General features: G+C 42.2%; 1 protein-coding gene across 1 annotated transcript in view; it reads right to left on the bottom strand.

Annotated features, from left to right (window-relative positions):
* The window catches only part of GPD1 (glycerol-3-phosphate dehydrogenase 1), a 45,940-nt gene extending 21,412 nt beyond the window's left edge, over nt 1-24,528 (bottom strand). Inside the window, exons 1-3 of the mRNA XM_066584024.1 lie at nt 24,385-24,528; nt 12,941-13,118; nt 1,584-1,724 (exon numbers count right to left, since the gene is read on the bottom strand). Coding sequence (XP_066440121.1) covers nt 1,584-1,724; nt 12,941-13,118; nt 24,385-24,422 — 357 coding nt within the window. The 5' untranslated portion in view covers nt 24,423-24,528. The remainder of the gene's footprint in view (nt 1-1,583; nt 1,725-12,940; nt 13,119-24,384) is intronic.
* Between the last annotated feature and the right edge of the window lie 253 nt (nt 24,529-24,781).

The following is a 24,781-nucleotide window of genomic DNA, read 5'->3' on the forward strand; positions in this document are numbered from 1 at the left end:
CATTTACTACTGTAGACTCTATGGGGGGGGGGGGTCACTATTACTACTGTTGCCTTTATGTGGGTCACTTACTACTGTGACCACTATAAGGGGGGGGGGGGTCACTTACTAAGGCCACTGTAGGGGTCACTCTTACCACTGAGGCCACTGTAGGGATCACTATTGGGTCTCATTTCAGTTATGCAAATGCGATATGTATTTGCATAACAAAAAAAAAAAAAAATCACTTACGGATGCATTTTTTGCCTGCTTTGACATGTTTTAAGGTTCACAAATACAATGCATATTTGCGCATGAAAAAAAAAAAAAAAACATAGAAAGGCTTATTGAAATGGTGTGCAAATAGGCAGGTTTCCTGCATATTTGTGCCCACCCATGCACTTCAATGGCTTATTGCAGTGTGTAATACGCCCCAACAAGGTCATGCTGTGTTTTTTTTTCTCATGCGATTGTACATCGTGCAAAAACATCCGCTCATGTGAACGAACCTATTGAAATCAATGGGTTCTATTCACTGTATTACGCACACAAGGCATCTCAGTCATTGAAGAACGTTACAAAGGGAAGTACAATCCGAATAGGATGGGCGACGTTTGTTGGTTCTTACAGAGGGAAAGTAATGTTTCTTACAGGAGGAAGTCAAGATTCAAGAGCCATTTTCCATCAAAAACTGTTAAATAGTAACATTACGGCGCGTTCAAACTGTTATCTTACATAAAGGAAATGGTCCGAAACTTTAAAAGGAGACGTGCCGCTATTATTCAGTCTTACCAGCGGAATCAGCGGGTTTTAATGTTCCAGAAACATATCAATTACTTTGTTATGAAACTTTTTTTTTACATTTGTTGCAGTGTAATCCTTCCGTATAAAAGGGCCTTAAAGGGGTTGTCTCGCGGCAGCAAGTGGAGTTATACACTTCTGTATGGCCATATTAATGCACTTTGTAATGTACATCGTGCATTAATTATGAGCCATACAGAAGTTATTCACTTACCTGCTCCGTTGCTAGCGTCCCCATCGCCATGGATGCATCTAAATTCGCTGTCTTCTGGCGTTTTTAGACGCGCTTGCGCAGTCCGGTCTTCTGCCTGGTGAATGGGGCCGCTCGTGCCGGAGAGCTGGTCCCGCGTCGTCATCGTAGCTCCGCCCCGTCAGGTGTGCCGATTCCAGCCAATCAGGAGGCTGGAATCGGCAATGGACCGCACAGAGCCCACGATGCACCATGGGAGAAGACCCGCGGTGCATCGTGGGTGAAGATCCCGGCGGCCATCTTGGAGAAGGAAGACAGAAGTCATCCCAGAGCGGGGATTCGGGTAAGTAATATATATATATTTTTTTTTTAACCCATCCTTTGGGTTTGTCTCGCGCCGAACGGGGGGGGGGGGCCTATTGAAAAAAAAAACTAAATGTTTCAGCGCGAGACAACCCCTTTAAGACCATTATCTGAGGCTAATAGGAAAGAAATGGAAGTGTACATATTCTCACAAATGGGGCAGCCATAAATATGTAACTATGCTGCTAGAATGCCAGCTAATCCTAGATAGGGTTTGAGCAAACATGAGAACAATGATAATCACTCACACCTTTATTAGCGACACTCCAATGGCTTCTTTCTTTACTTCAGTTTTGAGCTGTTCGCATAATTTACCAATAAACTGATGAGGGACGACAAAAATTAGTATATCTGCCCCCTTTGCGGCTTCTAGCAGGTCCGGCACTGCCACCTAGTGAATGAAAAACATAGATGAGAAATATGTGCTACATGTATACAATAGGCACAAGACATAAAGGGTTATCCAGGCTTATATAAATAGCACTTAAATAACAGGCACAGTACTTTCCATAAACCTTGCAGAAATTACAGATACAGTCGGCAGAGGGAAAGCTGGTGAAAAGTCATAATGGGCAGAAATCATGCTACTCCTCATATAGACACACAACAGCTTAGTGTGAAAAGTCATGTAAAGCAACAGGTACGCTTTAATGGTTTTCCCACCAAAGCAAGTGATGTCATAGGTCATCCCATCCGGATCATAGCCATAGAGACCCCCCACATATCATTCACACGGGTGCATTTGCACTCCATATTATGTGTTTTTGTTAACGCACGTATAATGAATAGTGTAGTACAAACAGCTTAATTCCCATTGATCTGCATTGGAGAATTCAGACAAGTGTTTATCATGCGTGCATTTTAATGCGTGTGAAAAACGTTGCAGCCTTCCTACGGACTAAAATTGCCCTTTAAAGTCAACGGGATTGCATAAATATGCACGATGCATTCGTATTCACTGCAGATATATCTATGGGATCTTCTGCACTTTTCTTTTTTGTGCATATGAAAAAAAAACAAACAAAAAAAAAAACACACACACACACACACACACACACACACACACACACACACACACACACACACACACACACACACAAAGGTCCAAATACGCAGTGAATGAGCATATTTTCAGTCAACAAGATCGCTGCGTATTTCACAGACTGAAACTGCATCTGCCCGTGTGAATGAGCCCAAAACGTACATCCTCATTAGGATGGTTATGAAGCTCTATACACTATAAATGTTGTTTCTTCCCTTCCACCTCTTTAATGACCCTACCTTGGAGGGTGTCTAGGGTGCCTGGGGAGGGCTGTCAGAGCTGTGCCACCACTGGCGAGTTGCTGAACAGAGCAGTGTCAAAGTGCGTGCCGGAGCTCAGAATCCAAGATGGCACCTGCTCCATGTGCTGGAGCTGCCCCCTCTGGCTGCATTCTCCGAGGAAAGTGTAGAACCGACCCTTCTGCGTCTGAACCTCAACGCAGGCTATATGGAATGACATGGTGGGCCGCTTTCAGCCCAGTTTTACAAATGTGACTTACATCAAGATTGGACAATTCATTTACTAGCTGGGATGATGTAGTTCTGAAGAACTTACACTATCCTACCAAAAGTATTTGGACACAGCCAATCAGTAGACTGGATTGTGTCTTATCAGCATGCCACATAAGATGGAGACCGTTGGCGGTGTCAGCCATACATTGTGATGGGAACTGTATGTGATTGGATATATGACGACTTATGCTACTGTACACAAGTTGTCCATGGTGAAGCCCAATGCATTAGCCAGTCCACAATGGTTCGAGGAGTGTAGTCATTGGACGGTTGAGGGAACGTAGTCATTGGACAGTTGGATGGAGTGACGAATTATGCTATTCCATCTTCAAATCAGATGGACGTACCTGGGTGTGGAAGATGTCTGGGGAACATTTTGTGCCCGAGTGTGTTGTGCCAACAGTTAAGTACAGTGGAGGTTCTGTTATGCTCTGGGGATGTTTTACGTGACATGGTCTCAGTCCATTGGTAGTAGTGGCAATAACCATGAACACGGAGGTGTAACTTGACATTCTAGACAATAATGTGCTGCTGACAATGTGGTAATACTCTGGGAATGGTCAGTAATACTTCAAATAAGATAACGCACCTGGTCACAAATTCAATGAGTCCCGACCTGAGCGGGGCGCCCCATTTGTGTACGGTGTCTGTGATGTTGGCATGCGCACATAGTGTGACTCTTTTCAGACGGCCCTGGGGATGCGCTCTCCCATTCATCTCTATAGAAGAGCACACGTTCAGAGCCGTCTGAAAAGAGTCACACTGTTTGCACACCCTAACTTCATGGGGACACAGGAATGGGGCACCTAGTAAGTAGGAAACGCCGCTCCCCGGACTCCCCGTTCCCTTACCTTTAAGCACCATTATGGTTCCATTTAAGCAGATTCTATTGTTACATTTAGTGCATTTTAGTTGGGAACTGGAAAATCAGGATCAAAACAAGGGGCTTCAGGAAGGATTATAGTATGCAAGTGACTCGTTTGGCCTCTTATTTCTAATGTAGGAATTTCTGTGACAGCACCACAAAAAAGTCCTGTACCTTAGGCGCTCCAACTATATAGATCCTTGCATTTGGCTTTCCAATTCATACAGTAAATGAAACCAATCGGAATCACCTATGTACAATGCTGTGCATTTGTTACACCAAGTGATTTATGGTCATTCAGCTTATAAACAGCTTCTGTAAATGTGGGAGGCCATTGCAGGATCTGAAAGGCAGTTGGGTGTTGTCTTCTGAACATACTGTATGTGATATGGGGAGATAAACCAGATACCGCTCTGACAATCCCTGCGTGCTCATGCATTACATGGATGGCCACCGCTGCACTGGAAATTTATAACCAGATGCAACCTACCTAGATGCGATTTGTAAACTGTAGTTGGAAGCAAGTCCCTCACATAGACAGTTATGGACAAAAGCCCTAAGTCTGCCTAGAATATTCGTTATAGGAGCTCCATGCAACTTGAGTTGTAAGGAGCTACTGTACCTCTATATGCCTCAGATTTTATATGACAGTATATGGATTTTCTCTCTGTCAAATCCTGTGAGCACAATACGGTGGCATGTAGCATGCCTACAATTCCATAGTACGGAGCTGCAGAGACTGTCTTCTAACAACCTACAAGACTATGGCTTTGTTCACACCTGCACCAAGGCTTCCAAATGCTTGATGGGTCTGCTTTGCAACGATCTAAAACGGAAGCCATTGATGGAATCTATAAAACTGTTAATCTGTACACGGCAATTCAAAAAGAATAACACTAAAGTGCAGCTGATTTATTCCTACTGACATAACAGCCAGAAGGACATGAAGAGATAGAAGAACTATACAAATTTTTACTGCACCTTACAGATGTGCGATGTGGGCGTCATTGGTGACATGGCAGATGTCAAGTCGGTAGTAAAGTTCTGGCGAGACACTTCCCGACACATCCTCTGATATCTATTCCACTGCAGTGGAAATACATTGTTTTAAGTTGCCTATTGTCACCAGTGGTGCCCTAAGTTGCAGTAAAAACTTGAAGAGTTCTACCTTTTCATGTCATTTTGTCTGTTGCATGTGAATTCTTGTATTACGAAATCAGCCTTAGGCCCCCTGCACACTGGCAGAAATTCCACTGGATCCGACCCGGCCGTCTGCAGGCAGCCTTACTTTTGCCCCATTCTTTTTGAAGCACCCTGTAGGATACCATGGCAGATACTGTAAAGCTTTCAGCAAACTACTGGCCATGGCAGAGTGTAGTCTAAATGGAGTTTTGACATAAAACTGCTGATGGAATTAAAGGATCATGATAGTAAATTTGAAAAGAGTCATGACTTCTGTTTGTTTCATTACAGGGATTTTCTAATATATCATAAAATATTAATAGATTTTTAAAAAAAACAAAAAAAAAAAAACCTCCCCCTCCTCCGCTAACATGCTGCTCCCCACTGCCTCTGCAGTCCTCTTGTGTTTTGTTTACACTTTGTAGCAGTCACGTGGTCATTTACCCATATGATCGCTGCAGCCAATAGGAGGTCCAACATGGCAGGTCATCAGTGAAGTCCTGTAAACAGATTGAGGCTTCTACATTAGAACCCCCTTGACATGTTTATGGGATATCACCTGTCCAGGCGACCCAGTGATGGCACAGGTCAGTCGTTGTGGCACTAGAACACAAAAATAGTGCTACAATGCTATGGTAAGCATATTAATCAAGCATAGTTTTGAGCAGGGGGCACAAAAATACAATAAAAAAACAAAAAACCTTTTACAACCCCTTTAAGAATGCGGATGCAAATTTAGATTGAGTAACGAAAGAGCAGGACATGCATCATAAATGTGTAGTTTATCCACCTGCTAGGCGGATGTGTATATACAGGAAAACTGAAAGCTTCCTTTGTCTACAGTCAATACAACAGACAAGAGCCAAACCAAATAAATTCCCATTAGCGTGCAGCATATGATGATGCCAACCAGATTTCGTGCAATGTGCTGTTATTTTCCATCCTGCCTCCCCAACACAATCGTATCGGAGGAGCCGCTTTCTGCATGTTTCAATGATTCAGGCCGTCAGCAAATCACCGTGAAGAGGCTTTAATTCTGGCTGAGTCAAGGCAGAGCTATGTGGGTAAAAATAGCAGGCCGCCCGAACAAGTCCATACACAGGACTGCAGATGTGTACATTATAGGAGAGTGCATGTACAGTAATAGTGCCGCCCGAACAAGTCCATACACAGGACTGCAGATGTGTACATTATAGGAGAATGCATATACGGCAATAGTGCCGCCCGAACAAGTCCATACACAGGACTGCAGATGTGTACATTATAGGAGAATGCATATATGGCAATAGTGCCGCCCGAACAAGTCCATACACAGGACTGCAGATGTGTACATTATAGGAGAGTGCATGTACAGTAATAGTGCCGCCCGAACAAGTCCATACACAGGACTGCAGATGTGTACATTATAGGAGAATGCATATACGGCAATAGTGCCGCCCGAACAAGTCCATACACAGGACTGCAGATGTGTACATTATAGGAGAGTGCATGTACAGTAATAGTGCCGCCCGAACAAGTCCATACACAGGACTGCAGATGTGTACATTATAGGAGAATGCATATACGGCAATAGTGCCGGACGATCAAGTATTCTGGATTATCAAACAGTAATGGAAAAGTATATAAAGCTCACTAGAGAATGTAGAGAGCATTCAGAAAGACGATCTGCTTAGTTTTCTTCTGACCTTATGAAAATCAACGTCATACTACAGTTATAAGGCCAAGATAATGGCTAGAGTGCCAGACTTTCTTGATCATCAGATAAGAATTTTATCTACAAGATTGTCTCAAAAACAATATAGTAATACCAAATTATATATTGCCCTGATGGGTTGATTTAACACCAGCCACAGCCCATTGACAAGAAAAGTACGGTATTCTGTTTTTGTTCCTCAAATCTTATAAAACATCTTTATGCCTCCTTTACCCTAGAGGTCCACGGCCGAAACTGCAGGCTGTGCCTGAAAGACTCAGGCGCAACTCGCATTGGACAGCACACAGACACTCATGTGTGTGCCGTATGATTGACACGAGTCCTGCACATTGAATCCCCTACTTAGAAAAATAGGACAAGCCATGCGTTTTTCTAAACACAAACCATCGGTCCGTATGGGTTAAGGAAAAAAAAAAAAAATGTTATTACTCATGTGTACAGCCTCTTAGGGGCCATATGCGGTCCATGGAATGGTACAAAAAAACAGCACACAGCCTGAAAATATGGCTGTGTGCCTTTAGCTTAATGCACACTTTCCGCATTTTAATATGCATATAAAGAAGATGCCAAGATTTTATGGTGCCATTTTTGTATTTTGTACATGAAATTTTTCTATAATGAAGCCCAAGCAGAAAACATCAGAAACAAAAATCCACAGTGTATGTAGACATTTTCATATTTCACTATGGTCTTTATACAACATTTGGGGAGGCTAGGAGATACAACTTAACACTATGCGTGATATCGGCTGTAATCTAGAATTCTTTTCAAGGTCTCTTCTGTTAGGTGAATTGTGTAAAAGTAACATAAAAAAGGCATTGTATCCCTATATGCTAGACTGAGGACTGGATGGATACATTGGTAACATAAATCTACCCTTCCATGGCTCCATCTCTTATGGTTTTGTAGCACCAGTGTGTTTTGTTCTGTTATCCAGTAGGCCATTGTCCACAGATATAGCATGGTAGACTCAACTGGATGGACAGATGTCTTTTTTTCAGCCTATTCAGCCCAATGTTGATCCAGAGGAAGGCAAACAAAAACCAAATGAGGTAGAAGCTAATTTTCTTCATTAAAAGGAAAACAATTCCTTCCTGACTCCATCTGGCAATTGGAATAATCCCTGGATCACCGACCCTTCTGAAGTGGTTAGCGACTAGAACATGTAATATTGTATCACTCAAGAAAGTCATCCAGACCCCTCTTAAAATCTGTTATTGAATTCACCATCACCACGTCCTCAGGCATGTTTCCTCTGCCCATGTGCATAACCTTACAGTGTTAAGCCTTATTTGCCACTTTTCTGCCCAAGCCCCCAACTTATCAAAACCCATTTGCAACTGCCTTGCGTCCTCTTGTGTTACTTTACATAGTTTTGTGTCGTGCAAATATTGATATTTTACTGTGCAATCCTTCTACCAGGCCATTAATAAATATATTAAAATACATTTAGTTAGGTTCATTATCCCACCGACGTACAACCTAATTTCACGTGTACTTATTACAAGACGTTGGTTTGCGTTTTGTTTTCTTTAGCACGCCGAATGTAATTTGTTTCTGTAAGATCTGTCTACAGCCTTTATAGTTCACGTACATGGGCTTTGTTTGCGATATGAATGTGCAGTGTTCCATAATGTCGAACTAGCACTGGTAATGATTTATTTTTCTTGTACTCATCTCTATGAGGGTAAGGGCTCCTTTCCACTGGCGAGGTAATCGCATGTTTTCAGTGTGATGCAAGAGTGCGAACTCTTGCAGGAAAGTCCCCCACATGTTGTTCTATGACAACCTTTCCACTAGCGATGTTTAAGGGCAAGCTGCAATTAGGATTTAAAAGAAAAAGAAAAAAAAACGCAGCAGAGGGATTTTTTCAGCGTTTTGCATTTTTCTGTCGCCCATACAGTGCAATGGCAAAGCAGATTCTGGCATCGCAACGCAAAACCTTGCGATTTTGCAGCATTGCGGTGCGATTTTAACATTGCAATTTTCTCGTAGCAATATCGCTATCGCCAGTGGAAAGGAGCCCTAAGGGCTCACACCCACTTGCGTTTTTTTAATGCTGCGGATTTGCTGAGGTTTTTTTTCATGCGATTGTCCCTGGGACTTTCTAATGTTAAAAACGCATCGCAAGTTGGTGCTTTGCAATTTTGGAAAAGAAAAACGCCAGTGTGCAGGAGCCCTAAGTCAGATATTAGCCACACTCTGGCTGTAGAATTCATTTTAATAAACTTTCAGAAAAGTCCCAACACATTTTTCTATATAATCTCCCTGCTTTTCAATACACTTGATCAATCTGTCACCAAGCGTTTGTATTCCTTCATTAAAAGAAGGTTTTAGGCTGAGGTGCGAGCCACGAATGGATCGCTGTCTTCACCTCTTCATCAAATGTGAATAGCCATCTTCTTAGAGCTTCTTTCAGAGGACTAAACAGGTGATAGTCGGATGGGGAAAGATCAGGACTATAGGGGGGATGCTTTAACACCTCAAAAGAAAGTGTTTGGAGTGTCAACAGGATGGGGAGACGACTCCTTCATGGCTGACACTTGTGCAACCTTCCTTGAACTTATCCTTCCATTAATACACACTTTCATGACAAATCACTTTCTCCATACTGTGCACAACGTCTTTAATAAATATATGTACCAGACAATCCCTCAGATCACAAAAAAAAAATAAAAAATGAATGACTGCACGCTGCTGTTCTTTCATGCATATCACAAGTGGTCAGCCATTATTCTGCACTGCAGTCACAAATTAACTGATGTTACACGCCCAAACCTGCACAACAGTGACTGGGGAGATAGCAACCTACAACGGAAAGCACTGATAAGACAACGCCTGTGAGCCTGACTCTATACCGGGAAAGATCTTTGAACAAATTATTAAACAGCATGTATGCAAGTACTTGGATAAAAATGGAGTAATTAACCAGCGCTATCATGGGTTTGTAATGAACAAGTCATGCCAGACAGATCTAATTTCCTTCTATGACAGAATCAATGACTTGGTTGATCAAGGAAATGCGGTGGATATAGTATATCTTGACTTTAGTTAAGCATTTGACAAAGTATCTCATACCATACTTATTGAACAAATGACCAAATATGGGATTGACAAGGCAACTGTTAGGTGGATTCACAACTGGCTGAGTGATCGTACTCAGAGTAGTCAAAAATGGCTGCACATCCAAGTGGAAGAATGTATCAAGTGGGGTACCACAAGGCTCTGTCGTAGGCCCAGTGTTGTTCAACATTTTTATAAATGATCTGGGGAAGGGAATTGATGGGAAACAGATCAAATTTGCTGATGACACAAAGCTAGGTGGGATAGCTAACACTAGAGAAGAGAGCGAGAGTGTTCAAAAAGATCTAGAAAAGATTGAACAGTGGGCGGCGACTAAGAGAATGGTATTTAACAAGGAGAAATGCAAAGTCCTACATTTGGGCAAGAAAAATGAAAAAAAAGCACATACAGAATGGGAGTAATTGGGCTAAGCAGCACATGTGAAAAAGACTTGGGTATACTAATAGATCATAGACTGAGCATGAGTCAACAGTGTGATGCAGCAGCCAAAAAGGGTATACTAATAGATCATAGACTGAGCATGAGTCAACAGTGTGATGCAGCAGCCAAAAAGGCAAACACAATTCTGGGATGTATTAAGAGAAGCATAGAGTTCAGATCACGTGAGGTAATTATCCCCCTCTACTCTTCCTTAGTCAGACCTCATCTGGAATACTGTGTCCAGTTCTGGGCACCCCCCCCTTTAAAAAAAGACAGACAAACTGGGGCAAGTTCAAAGATGAGTTTTCAAGATGGTGAGCGGTGTGGAAATCATGTACTATGAGGAACGGTTATAGGATCTGCTAATGTTTAGCTTGCAAAAAAGAAGGCTGAGAGGAGACTTAATAGCTGTCTACAAATATCTGAAGGGCTGTCACAGTGCAGAGGGATCAGCTTCATTTGCACAAGGAAAGACTAGAAGCAATGGTATGAAACTGAAAGGGAGGAGACACAGATTATATATTAGACAGTGAGGGTGATCAATAAGCGGAACAGGTTACCACCGAAGGTGGTGTGTTCTCCTTCAATGGAAGTGTTCAAACAAAGGTTGTACAAATATCTGTCTGGGGTGATTTAGTGAATCCTGCACTAGTCAGGGGGTTGGACCAGATGACCCTGGAGGTTCCTTCCAACTCTACTATTCTAGGATTCTATGAACGTGGCTAACAGAAGTTTTAATATAACTGGAGTGCAGGATGCTCCACCTGATCAATAGGACCTAAAAACAGTATCAGAATACAGAACCTTATGGTCCTGAAATATTTCTAATCTACTGCTTATCTTGTGGCAAATAAGGCCCTTTGCTTGACATTTTTGGAGTAAAAATAGTCAATCAAGGGAAGTGTCAAAGATTTCAGACTTTACTTACAATCCGAGTATTAATTACTGAGAACGGAGGTTCCCAGACGCTGTGAAACTTCATGTAGGATGTTCACCCTTAACATGAATATGATCCGAGTACACAACTACTGTGTAAAGATGGTTTCTCCGCAGGTATAACATTGAGGACCTATCCTCATAATTGTTCTACTTCTAGTAAACTCCTCTCAGTAGTCAACTGGTTTGTTACAAGGGAGCATTTTTTTTCCAATACAATAAATTATATTTCACATAGCCCCTGATCAAAATGTACATTATCGGACGCAACAAGCAGCACCTTCGTTTAGCACCGACTCATAAGAGGTCACCAGCGACAAATGACTGAACACTCGTGGATCTATCATTCATTCATTCATGCACTTATTCTCTCTGTCTGTAGTACATCGGAGCAAATGAAGCAGAACATTGCATTCCTATTGACAAGTAGGTTTTATGTATGCAGGGTAAAGGCCGTGCTGCATTAGTGAGCAATAACATGGTCTTGTTGCTTTTGATAATCTCTTAGACTCTCTTGAAATGTAAAGACTGATCATAACATGCCTTCTTGTGTGGGAAGAGTATGCTCGCTCATCTCTAATAAACTGTAATCTCCTCTATTATATTCAGCCATCTCCAATACTCACATTAAAGTGATTGGACCAGAAACAACTGCCACTCCATTCAAGCAGGGACCTTCAGGAACCCCATTCTCAGCATCAGTGTGGGTCCCAGCAGTAGGACCACAACGATCAGAAAGTTTTCCTCTATTCTGTGAATGTGGACCTGTAATGTGGTAAAAGTCACAGAACTGGTTGCATAGCTCTGCAGCCACAGCCCAGTTGCCTCTATTGCCGCTTTTCTTTATACTTGCCTCATTTTGACCATACAGGCTCCTCTTAGATCCAACTCTGAATCTGTCTGACATCATCTATTGACAGCCAGTGGTGGGGACCACCCACTTGACAGATTCACAGCTGAATCTAAGGACAGCCTGTATGAGCAGACGGAGGCAAGTATAAACAAAATGAAAAGTGACAATAGAGTCATTGGGGCTGTGGCTGCAGAGCTATGCAACCAGACATGTGACTTTACCATATTACAGGTCCTCTTTTATGGCAAGTCCACATGTAGCGGAAATGCTGTGGATTATCCTCATTGGAAAATTTTGTACAAATATCTGCAACAAAAAGAGTCAAAATCAGCTATGGATCTGCAGTTGACTTCGCCCGGCCGCTCCTCTCACCTCGCAATCAGCAACCCTTACATCCCTCACCTGGCAACCACTTCTAAGTGTCGCGGCCCCCAATTAGGTGATGTGGAAGTGGGCGCATCACCTGACCAGTGCTTAATAGCGGTTGCTGGGTGATGGCGGCTCTGTGAAAATCAGCGAGGGGCTGCTGATTGTGAGGCGTAGAAGGCCTAAATCAGCTGCGGATCCACAGCCGATTTTGAGTCAAAATCCACACCGGATGTTGACTTTGTTCTTGACACAGAAATGCTGTAGGTTTTCCCCGCAAATATTCCGCACCATTTACGCTTTGTGTGCACTAAATGAACAAAATATCGAATATGAAATATATAAAAAGGTTAAAAAAAAAAAAAAGTAGAACATACTGTAGTATATCCTTCCACTTCTCAGTTATAGAAAGAAATCTTTATGGAATTATTACGAATCGGTCATCGCATTGTGTAAACAGCCATCAGGTAAAGACATGACTTTATACAAGAGAGCACATTATTCCCAGGGCTGGAGAAAAAGAATTAGAGAACAAAAGCTACAGTCTTTTTAATAAGTGGAAAACAGACCACGCTGGAGTCATAGAGGAGTAATTCTAGGATAAAGCTAAAAGACAATGAAATGCGCACTTACTATGTTGGCTGGAAGCTTGTGCCCAGGGAGATATTTCACATTCTCGTGTTCGTTGTTGATTATCTCAGTTAGTTTCTTCCCCGATATGAGTTCCTCAAATACCCACATGTTCACCACATTATCAAACTGAGGGAGCCGAGCCGCATTCTCCCCGACAATCTTCGCGATGGCAGATCCCCTGTGCAGACATGAATATGTTAATCAAGGCAAAAGACCATGAACGAACAAATATTATTACTGCTCAAGGCCCAGGGAACAATTCTTCTGTAGCACTGATGGAGATAGAAGAAAATCTGCTTAACGGATGTAAACCAGTCGCTCTCATGGTGGCCTGTTTATGCGGAAACAGATTCCGTACTTTTTTTTTGTGTTATGGGCTGACTGTAGGTTGTCTTCAGTATGTCATGGGTAGCTTAGAGAAATATGGTAAAGGGAAGGTCCACCATCACAGCCAACTTTTTGGTGTGCCGTTGGATCTAAAATGAAGCAACTTTGCTTAAAATCTCCTACCGTATTGTGTCTACAGCTCCTATGCAGACCTATTTGTCTCAAACACTGTATAGGCTGATCCTTCAATCATACTCCTTTCCATCTCTCATCTACTATTTAATAAGACACATTTGGTAGGTTGGAATAAAGTAGCAGACAAATGGAAGGCAATAGTCCGACTACAGGGTTTATAATTATGACCAATTGCAAAGTTACCTTTACAAGTTTTATTTCTGACGCATTGGAACAACGACCAAAGGGGAAAAAAAATGTTTGGAACATGGCCTGACCTAAAAGCAAGTTAAATACCAATATAGCTGATACAATCCATATTCTTTTCACACATTGCACATACAGGAATCTGCATGTCACGGTACCTGCTCTGTCAGGTGCCATATATATGGCGCCATTCTCACCTGACAGTCACGCTCCTACAGGACAACAGCTCCATGCATATGGCCTTCGATGGAGCAAGCCATGATTTGAAGTCTAGCATAAAGTTGGAGTCATACAAAAGAGCAGAAAAGACAGACATTTCCATACGGGTCTTGTACAAAACAAACAACCGCATCATAGCTAAGAACCTTTAAGGAGGAAGCACGTCTATGCAGCATCCATTGTACTTGCAAGAACTCAGTCTTACATGAAAAATGCCATACTGCTGTACTCCAAAACTAAAGCCTGGATAAGCCTTCACCCATTGCCGTCTACTATTAATATGTGGTTGCTTTTAGCTCAAAATAACCCCCCTAACCTTAAGTTAGCATCACCTACCCTCTGCTCGGGAACCACTGATCTGTAGAAATTTTTTTTTGCCTCTGTATGTAAAGTACATGAAGTTGCAGTGACCAACCAACCGCATTATGGAGGCCTCACACGCTCAAGTCAACAGTTGCATATGACAGTAATGTCCTGTGTACAACAGTGGTCACTCTCAATTATAGGTTTTTTTTGGGTTTTTTTAAGTGTCATTAAGTCCAGGCTTCTGTATGTATAGGAAGGGCATCAGTATATACCATGAGAAATAACATGAATAAACATATACTAAAATGAGTGACAGACTGGTACACATGGAGGAGCCTGACCACAAGGGCTTACAATCTATAATGGAAGGGGGAAAAGAAACAATAGATGAGGATAGAAGGATCTTGGAATATGATGGTAGCAGGTTATTGTAGGTTGTAGACTTTTCCGAAGAGTTGGGTTTTCAGGTCAGTTTTGTAGTTTTCAATGGTGGGCAAAGGGGTGATCTTTTGGAAAACTGAGCTCTAGAGTACTGGGGTGCGGGGACACACTTGGAGATGACGAGACGAGAACAAAAAAGGAGGAGGACTTGTAAGGACAAGAGATTGTCTAGGATGATTTAGTAAGTCCTGCATTCTATGATTACATGTGGAGAGGTGCCAGGGAGGATATTAGGTGATGTTATGGATGTCCTTGTGTGCCATTGATAGTATTTTGAACTCAATTCGCTGGGAAGTGGGTGGCTAGTAAAGGAATTGGCAGAAGAGTAACAGGTGAAATGGTGGATTAGCCAGGCAGCAAAATTGAGGGTTGACCAGAGGGGCGCTAGAGTGTTGCATATGGGAGGCCATATAGAAGAATGCTCCAGTAATCTAGGCGAGAGATGAAAGCATATGAGATAAAGAAATAGTCACAAGAGCGCAGACTTACAACCATTATGAGATCCTCGACAGCGAACATTATTGGCTGCATTTAGAAGAGTGGAGAAGTTATACTACAACTAGAACAATCAATAAAATAGTTTTTGCTCTATCAGTGCTGAACTACAGAATGTAATTCTGCCTACTAAACTCTCCTTTTCAGATTGCCAATCAATAACCAATAAAATAAGATGCTACATACTGTACTTCCCCTCCTCTCAGAGTTCCCGTATGGCTATTCAGCTAAGTCAAGAGAATTCACAGGTCAAGTTTCCTGCCCTCTGTTGCCCTTACACAGAAATCATGACTGAAGGGAAGTGTGCCACATGCAAGGTTGCCTATCTGCAACGGAATCATTTGGATTACCCTGAGCGCATATGTACTGGTGATGGGTTCCCATTTGTGTGTATCCTGTTGTCAAGGTGAATAATTTACACAAAGACAAAATAAGTGATATAAATGAGAAGCAAACTGATTGAATGCACTTTTATCTAAAATCACGACCGAGGTGACTGAATAGAAAGGTGGCAATTAGTCCGTCTTACTATTATTACCGCTCGATTAATCTCAGGCTGCAATGAAGTATACATGTATTCTGCCTTCAGCTGAAATACTTCATGGGTTATATGAATGTATATGCAATATAAGGCCTGCCCACACTACCTCCTACATTCTTGAACGTCTCAAGAAATAACCGATTCTGAAGATGTGGCCTGCGGGATAGTAGCACAACTACAAATTCATGGTCTTGAAACATGGGTTGCTCCTCCTGGAGATGGTGCAACACAAGGTGGATGAAATATGTCCAGGAATTATAAAACATGTAGATTGAAGAAAGCAATAATTAGACGTGCGTGGCTGGGTTCATCAATGCTGTCATAGAAATATATTTTGACACCCTTTAAAATTGATTTTCTTCTTGTCATTTTATTTTAGAGGTCCCAACAGCTCTCCTGACATGTCTGTTTTTGGGTGGTTTCACATCTACCCTCGGAGTTCTACTTTCCTGCTCCGTTCAGGGAGCAGGAAAGGGGAATCCCTGTGGCTGAACGGTTTCATCTTAGGGTGAAACTGAACAGTGCCTAACGGAGCCCATCGACTACAATGGGGTTTATTAGCTTTCAGCTCAGCTGTCTCGCGTTCCAGTATTTTGTGCCAGATCCGCGATGGAACCTCCGATTAGAGGTTCCAACACAGATGTGAAACCACCTTTGGTGAGTACTTGTACCGTATTCCCCATGAAATGACAATCCTGGAGCATGTTTTCATAGACATCTGTATTTTTCCCTTTCTCTGTTTCTCATAAGAATGTCTAAATGAAAACAACTGGCCATTCACCTTGGCCTTGAGGATTGTTCTTACACTCCGAAACAAATTGACTTACAATTGGGTTAATCAAGGTTTCACTGTGGTGTCTGCATGCTCCAATATTTTGTCACAGTGTTGCGACTAAGGATTGGGACTGGGGTGAAGTCACTACATCAGCCCCGGCCCACTGCATCCTCATGCCAACATGTGTTCACTGTCATTTCAGCATTGGCATTAGTCTGTGTACATTCATTCTGGCTCCTCCTCTCATAGGGCATCGGTCTAGTCTGAAGGTGTTTCTGGTCTAGTTGGTGGCTTCTTTCCTGTTCCACTGTAACATAACTTTGTTTGGTGTTTTGGATATTTGGGGTGTTGTTACATCTATAGCCTGACTAATTGCCACTACTGCATTAGTATTTCATTCTAGTTCATTGCATGTTGTTAAACATATATACTGTATATATGATTAATTTATTGCAGCAAACATTATCCCTGTTTCTAACTATGGAGAGTCAGTGTTGTCCCAAGTCCTGAAGTAGGGTCGCCCTTAGCAGGGCGAGTGCTTTGCCTTTAGGTAGAGTCTCATCGCATTAGTAGGTTAGGGTTAGATTTTTTTGTGTTCTGTGTTAGTCTATTGTGTGTATATCCATCCTTTTAGGACAATAATTTACATCCAATCCAGCAGAGGTGTTTTGCATCCAGATTGGACATAACGTATTTTTGCCAGCAAATGTAATGAAATTGCCAGTGTAGCCTCAGACCAATATTGCTAGTATACTTAAATGTTTGATAAATATGACATTTCACAATCAGTTTGTATAGCAATGTAATATATTGTGCTTGTCAACCTTCTTATACCAATTTTTAACTATGAAACTGCCTCCATAGGCTGTGGTGTCCCTGATATAAGTCTTCAACACAGTTGGAGCAGATGTGCAGGGGCTTAGAAAGTTATTGAACAGAAGAGGTCTTAGCACCTCCTTAGACAAGCATGCATTTTCATTTTTATCCTCTTCAATGTATTGGAGGGTTCTAAAATGGAACTTTGGTCCAGGAGGATGGTGTTTCACATTAAACAATAACATTCTGCCTGCAAAAGCCACTAGGGGGAGCTCCGGAGCTCACTGCATACAGATGTATTACGACATTTAAAAGAAGCTGTATAAAAGAGTATGGTACAATTAATAATAGCATGTTACTTTTTGTGGTGCATTTTTTTGATAATTGTGTCCTATTGTGTTCTTACTGGAGTTTTTCTTTAGTTATACTATACAATGCTCCGTCTTTATAATCAATTTTCTAAGCCTTTGCCATCTTGTGTATTCCCTGCACTGGTGTACTAAGTATACCATGGCACTCTTTGACCTCCTAATCTTGTAGAATACCAGAATAGTTATGCATTTATACTAGTGGTATGAAGAACCAGCAATGTACAAGGGTGAAAACAAAAATAGTCCTTGATTTCAAATATTTATAAAATCAAAATCAAAGACTGTTTTGTGCGCACCCTATATATTGTATCTTTGTTGGGTTTATTCCAGGGTGTTTTATGTGGCACAGAATAGATGATGAGTAGAAGTTTACAAACATCTTAAGTTTCTTATACAAACGTTTCAGAATTATTTCCCAGAAACAAAACCTGATATCTCTTCCAGTAACATCCATCTTCTAGTATTTCCATTGTCTGGTCTGTATGTTATCAGATGTGCTGCTATAACCTGTTGGCATGCTACTTCATAGGGGCGTCACTCTGTACCTTGTACTATATCTATTTACTTATACCAGTGACAGCAGAACACTCACAGATTCCAGATTACATTGCTGATAGTTACATGGGGTTTTGTAGGTTTATGTTAGTAACATACAAGCATAACCAGTCAGGGTGGCAGAAGTTTTTGGACTGTTCACCTAAGGATGACAGTAAAAGATTGGTTCACCTAGCGTATTAGCTCTCCACTGAGTTTTGCATCTGGGGATTACATTTGAATACCCCCAAATTGTTTCAAACATATCCCACAGCGAATCTTTTCACTTAAGCCCAAAAGGGCCAAACATTAGGCTCCATTTGACCTGGTATCCGTTTGTTTGAGTACATAATAAAGGGTTGATAACCAAGTTTATACATCCTCCAAGAAAAGATGTAAGGAAGTGGGAACTAGCTCAAATGGCAAAAGCCACAGCAAAATCTGCACGTGTTACATGTGGACTTGCTGCAGATTTCACTCCCTCATTTAGGCTGGGTTCCCATGGGATGAAAATCCCGCAGAAATCTCGTTGCACTGAAAAGCCATGAGATTTTCATGGGAGAGCCGCAGCTTCAAATCTCGCGGCATCTCCCAGCGGGTTTTGGAGCACTTCGGCCGCTGGCATTCCGTTGCGGCTTTCTCTCCCCATAGAGAGGAGTAAGGCAGCAACGTTAAAAAAAAAAAAAAAGAATTGACATGCTGCAACTTTCAATTCCACGCTGCATCGCTGGTTCAGCCCGGCTCTACGGTGACAGATTGGCCGCCCCGTGGGATGAGATTTTTGCAAAATCCCGTCCACATGGCTTGCTAATCTCGGGATTAGGAGCCGTGGGTGGATTTGCTGCACAGACATTCCGCGTGGAATTTCGTCAGCAAATCCGTCCCATGTGAACCCAGTCCCAAAGAGGTAAAATATTCAATCAAACTCCATAGCATAAATTAAAGGGTTATTCCAGGCAAATACACTCATTGCCCAAAATGAGAGCCTTTTTATAGGCCAAGGGTGGAATCACTTTGAGGGCCACAGATGGCAAGACCGTTCATCTAACCACTCTACAACTCTAATCATTTGCATATCTACCTGAGATGTAACTGCATGCTGAGTTTTGCAGCAAAACAACTCGTTGTTCTAGGAGTTTGTAAAAAAAATACAAAGTGTGTTATTGATTACTTATCGGCAAGATAAGTCATCAATAAGTGATTGGCCAGAATCTACTGCTCAGGACCTCGGCCAGTCAACTCATTCGGCTCCTGCTGTCAAAGGAGAGGTTACACAGGGGCCGGAGCAAAAGCCATTTCTCTAATGACCAGTGCTTGTTACTACAGGATAGGGTCTCATTGAATTCAATGGGAGCTGTACCTGCACAGAGGTCAGAGCAGCAGCTTCCATGTTGACATTGGGACCTTATCAGCTGGATTACTGAGAAGTGGACCGTGGCCAAACAATTTTCATGACCTATCCTAAGGATAGGTCATCAATAATATTTTGCCTGGAAAGCCCCTTTCCTTGCTGTTGGTTTAAAATCCATACCACTATTCAATTAACGCTGCCATTTGATTTCCTAGCATGTGGAGATTTCATAAACTCTCATCCACTATGCTGCTACTGTAAATGCTGTGGAAAATCCGCAACAATTACACCTTGTGTACACGTACCCTTAAATTGTTCTGCACTCAGCTAAACAAGATTTATTTAGGACTTTACAATTCCGTATGTTCCGGAGCTCCGGGCAACATTACAGCTTGATGGTGACACTAAAGAAAATGTTGGCACAGCAACATCACATTGTTTTATAGCCAAAGCGATGTGTCACATCCATCAACGGAGAGGCAAAATATAATGTGGCTCCAACCCCGAGGCCTGATCATTGCCCCATGGTATTAGAGGAATCAGCTCTGGCTGCAGGGGAAGTATGTCATTATATAGCTCTAGCCAACATTCTGCTATGTCTCTCTAGTCGGAGCATGTGGAGGATATACCATGGGAATATCTTCTGATATATAAATGCTGAACCTATAATACTCTATTACAGAACCTGCTGTAAGAAAATGGGAACGCTTCGGTTTATATCCAGAGGCAAGAAGAAAAATCTCTACAGACTCCGTACCGTTCTTGCGCTACAATTGTAGGCAATTGTCTGTAACCAGGCTGATGGCTTCCTACGATGTGTCAGTGTAAAATGTATCATGACAGGAGAGATAGAGGATTGCCTAGACTTAGTAACAGGTAAATAAGGATATTCCCATTCAATGACAGTAAGCAAAGGTCTTGAAAATGGCAAGTAACTGAAACACAAAAGCATAGCAGGAAGTTGGTTTTCCATTATGCAATGATTAATCTTCATTTACATAAAACTGGAAATCTCCTTTTATCCAGTCATCAAGAGGGACCTTTCAGGCGGGACGGAATATCCACAACAGTATTGCAGAATATTCAGCGCCAAAGTCCACACTGCTATCGTGCGGATTTTGGTGCAGAATTGAAAATTGCTAAATCCTGCTGGAAATTCCGCATCACAATCCAGATCTTGGTGCTGAATATTCCGCAATGCTGTCGTGAAATATTTCATCCCGTGCAAAAGTTTAGATGAAAACTATCCAGGTTGCGTCTCTCTAGCGTAGCATCTGCCCTGTTTCCCTGAAAATAAGACATACCCTGAAAGTAAGACATAGCATGATTTTCCAGAATTTTTGAGGATGTAAAATGATTTTTCAGGCTTTTTGAGGATGCTTGAAATAAGCCCTACTCCAAAATTAGGCCCTGCTAACAGTTAATTAAAAAAGTCAATTTAAATAGTGTCCAGGAAGCTATACATGTAAAAGAGTTAAAACTTTTTGAACAAAAAATTAATATAAGACATGGTCTTATTTTCGGGGAAACACGGTAACTAGAGTAACCATCCCAGAAGTTTTTTTATGCTTCTGACACCAACTAACAGCTACATGCCAAACAGTTGATCCATCAAAGTGTCAAAACAATCTACACCTTCTGTAAAATCAAAAACAGCGATTCCTCTGGCATTGCATTACGTTTATTAGCATCTGATACTTCAGCACTCTTCACGCCTCCACTGCAAGCAACTTGGTCAGATAACACCTACCTATAGGCTGCATTCACACATGGCAAATACTGTAGATAACTGACATGCTGCAGATTAAGATTTCGCATCACATGTCAGTTTCTGCACAGATTTGGCGCGGATTTTCTCCACAGCGCGAGAATGAGATTTTCTGTGTGGAAAGTCTACATGGAAAAGCCACAGCAAATCTGCCTCATGTGGACATATCCTTAGGGCAACTTCACAGAGATGGATTTGCGTGCACAACACGCACACCATACAACCCTTTGATTTCAATGAGTGTGTTCACATGCATGTACTTTGGCGCGCACATTTTGGCCACACCAAAAAAACGGAAAAAAGGAGCATGCTCTATCCTTATGCATATTTGCGCACCGAAGGTCCCCATGGAAATCAATTGGGATGCACAAATGTGTGCAAAATACGCAAGATGTGTGAAAAACTGCATAATTGCATCGGACAAAGAACACTTCAGGAACGGATTCGACGAATTAGCCATTTCAGTCGGTGTGTGTTTGTGTCCCACATTCAAAACAACTTGCCCAGCTGGCAGAAAAAGTACAGTAACATACACCGACACATGCGCAAAAAAGACTTGTTCATAGCACAAAAAATGTGCACTAAGGCGAGCGCAATTGTGCATGCATCCATGTGAAGCCGGCCTTAGGGTAGTTTAGCACAGCATTTTTGGGAAAAATTATACAATTTTTCCATGCACTTTTTTGAGCCAACGACAACTTTGGATTTAAAAATGTATAGGAAATATAAAGAAAAGACTTCCAGGTCTCCCTTATGGTGGATACAGTTCTTATTTTGGTTAAAAAAAATGCAGGAAAAACTGCACAAGAACCTGTGTGTGAAGCGTCCTCTATAAGGTCTATGTTACTTTGATGAGCAAATCGTGACCCAACTCATTTTTGGGGCAGTGTGGTCCCTTCCTACCCTGCAAACGCCTTACCACTTACAGATGCCAAAACAGTAACCGACAAGCAAACACACATCCCTCTAGGCTTCACAAGGGGAACAGTATCTCACTTCACCACATTCCCTCTACCTGGCATATGGAGAAGACGGGTGCTATAGCTGAAGTCACCGTGCAACCTCTGTCTGACATTAGTAAAGAACTGAATTCAAATATTGCACATGGAACCAATAGGAAAGCCAAAGTCAGATACCATGCATGTGTCCTTTAAGGCGGGCTGAAAAAAAAAGAAAGAAATTGCTCCATCCCCTTTGTACGTAACTTGGATGGAGCATGGTTTCTTCTTCTACACACTGGACTGCACGTTGTATTGCTCAGCGCATCTGAAGCCTACAGTAGTCACCCTTCCCCATATCATAAAGTGTAGAATATAAGCCTTATGTACTTCTAAAATATTTAAGATACTGAGAGCAGGAAGAAAGGGGTGGGAAACAGCCTTGGCACTGATTGGGTAGCACTGACTGCTTTATTTAGAGATATACTAAAGTTAAAGGGGTTGTCTCAGCTATAATTTATCTATAAAACCCCTTCTGCATCTACTAAAATGACAAATAGTGATATATTCAACTCTCATTGCCCCAGTGCTCGGTCCTCTGCACCGGTGTTTGTTTACGGGCTGCAGTCCCACTTGGTTACGGGATTTCACAGACTTTGCGACCAATGACAGAGCTCAGCAATCACGTGCTGAGCTCTGTTATTGGCTGTAGTGCCTGTGACATCCTGTAAACAGGCTGGGGCAGACTGTAAAAGTGATGTCAGAAGGGAGACCCATAGCAGCACTGTGGGACATAATAGGAGTGAGGAGAGGGGAGTATATCACTATTTGTCATTTTAGTGCATGCAGAAGGAGTTTTATAGATAAACTACAACTTTGGCAACCCTTTAAGCCAGAGGCGCAACTTGAAGCTCCTGGACCCCAATTGCAAAACCTGGAACGGGGCCTCCAATTATAATGCTTTATTCATAGTACTGGGCTTCCTATATGGAGAAGAGAGGCCTTATGGGCCCCCAAGGCTCCTGAGCCCGGGTGCAACCGCATTCCCTGCATCCTCAATAGTTACGTCCCTGCTTTAAGCTGCTACCTATATCTAAACCCACTACATTATAGCTATGCTGTTGCTAATGTAAAATTTTTTTTCCACCCCCGAGGGGAGCGGTCAATACTAAGTTTTGCTGTGGGGCCCCATGAGTTCGATGTACACCCCTGCTTTAAGAGTTTTTAAATAGTTTCTAGATATCACATGCTATGTTGGCTTTTCGCACGCTGGTGTTCAGTACCGTCCTGCAACAAGCGGTGCCAAAAGACTCTACAGAACGTATGTAAATAAACCTTGAGCCAAGAACTCTAGAGGCCACGTCAGGCCAGGGACTACATGCAAAGTGTCCTAACTTTTTAGAACATTACAATGTATAAAAAAAATGTTGTCCAAACGAAACTAAAGACTTCATATTTCTTTGAACCACCATAAGTTCCCTGCAGCAGCAGGTGGGACGGCTCCTTACTGTGCTGTAAGAGGATAGCATGTTACAAGGCGGAATTTGCTCTGCTAAGCACATAGACCATAGTGCAGAGGTTATGTCATGAGCACACAAGTCACCCTCCAGATAACAATCAACCCTGTGGAATACAATATACTGTTTACAGTAAACACTTCTTATGCAAGATCTTCAGATTTACACTGACCGTTCAGCTGTGTAGACTCACAACATAATCATGCTTTACCATTTTTTAACTACCCCTTGCCTGGCATTATCAGCATGGATTTGATACCTTTGAAGAAATGGGATGTGTGTATTTTTGGGTTAGGTGAAATACTCTGAGCCCCATCTGTGAAGTATGTGGGTATTGCAGAATACATGACGACCTTCTCATAGTGGTGTAAATATATGTCAAATATCAAACAGCAATGGATACAATATCCTTGTAAGTGGACAGAGAAGGCTGTGTGGGAAGCACAGCTCAGCATGTATATTATGGTGGGTGGATTATATTCTGCTGCCGCTGCTCAATGGACAATACACAAAGCCTTATGTCATGATCACATGCTGCTGCAAGGGGGGTGTCTGTGCACAGATCATCCAGCGATCCCCCAAGACATTGAGCCTCTAAGACTTGTAAGGAATACAAAGCATATATATATATATATATATATATATATCACGTGCATATACTGACCAATTGCCAGAGCCAACGATGCAGACTTTGAGTGGCATGATGCTGTGCCCGGCCGCAGACCTCTCTGTGCTCCCGTCCGGCTCTCCGCAGATCCCCGACACCTTCACCAGCGCTAAACTCTTGACATTTAAACCTGAGCTGTCAGTCTTGTGCAATCGTGGCCCCGCCCCCTGTCGCTGATTGGCTGAGCTCAGTGCTGGCCCTCCTAGTGTCTGGCTGAGGCTGTAAAGTAGCAGGATCTGCACCTGTAAAAACTGGCTGATTCACTGTACACTGTAGGAGTCAATGTGGAAGGCTCATTAATACTTTCCTTTAATCAGGGTTAGGAAACAGATTAATCAAAGCAATCAGAGAAGCAGGATGTGATGTGTCTCAGGCTCAGCAAGGCATTTGCTTC

The sequence above is a fragment of the Eleutherodactylus coqui genome, chromosome 1 (genome assembly GCF_035609145.1).
Source record: "Eleutherodactylus coqui strain aEleCoq1 chromosome 1, aEleCoq1.hap1, whole genome shotgun sequence".
NCBI classification, from domain to species: Eukaryota; Metazoa; Chordata; class Amphibia; order Anura; family Eleutherodactylidae; genus Eleutherodactylus; species Eleutherodactylus coqui.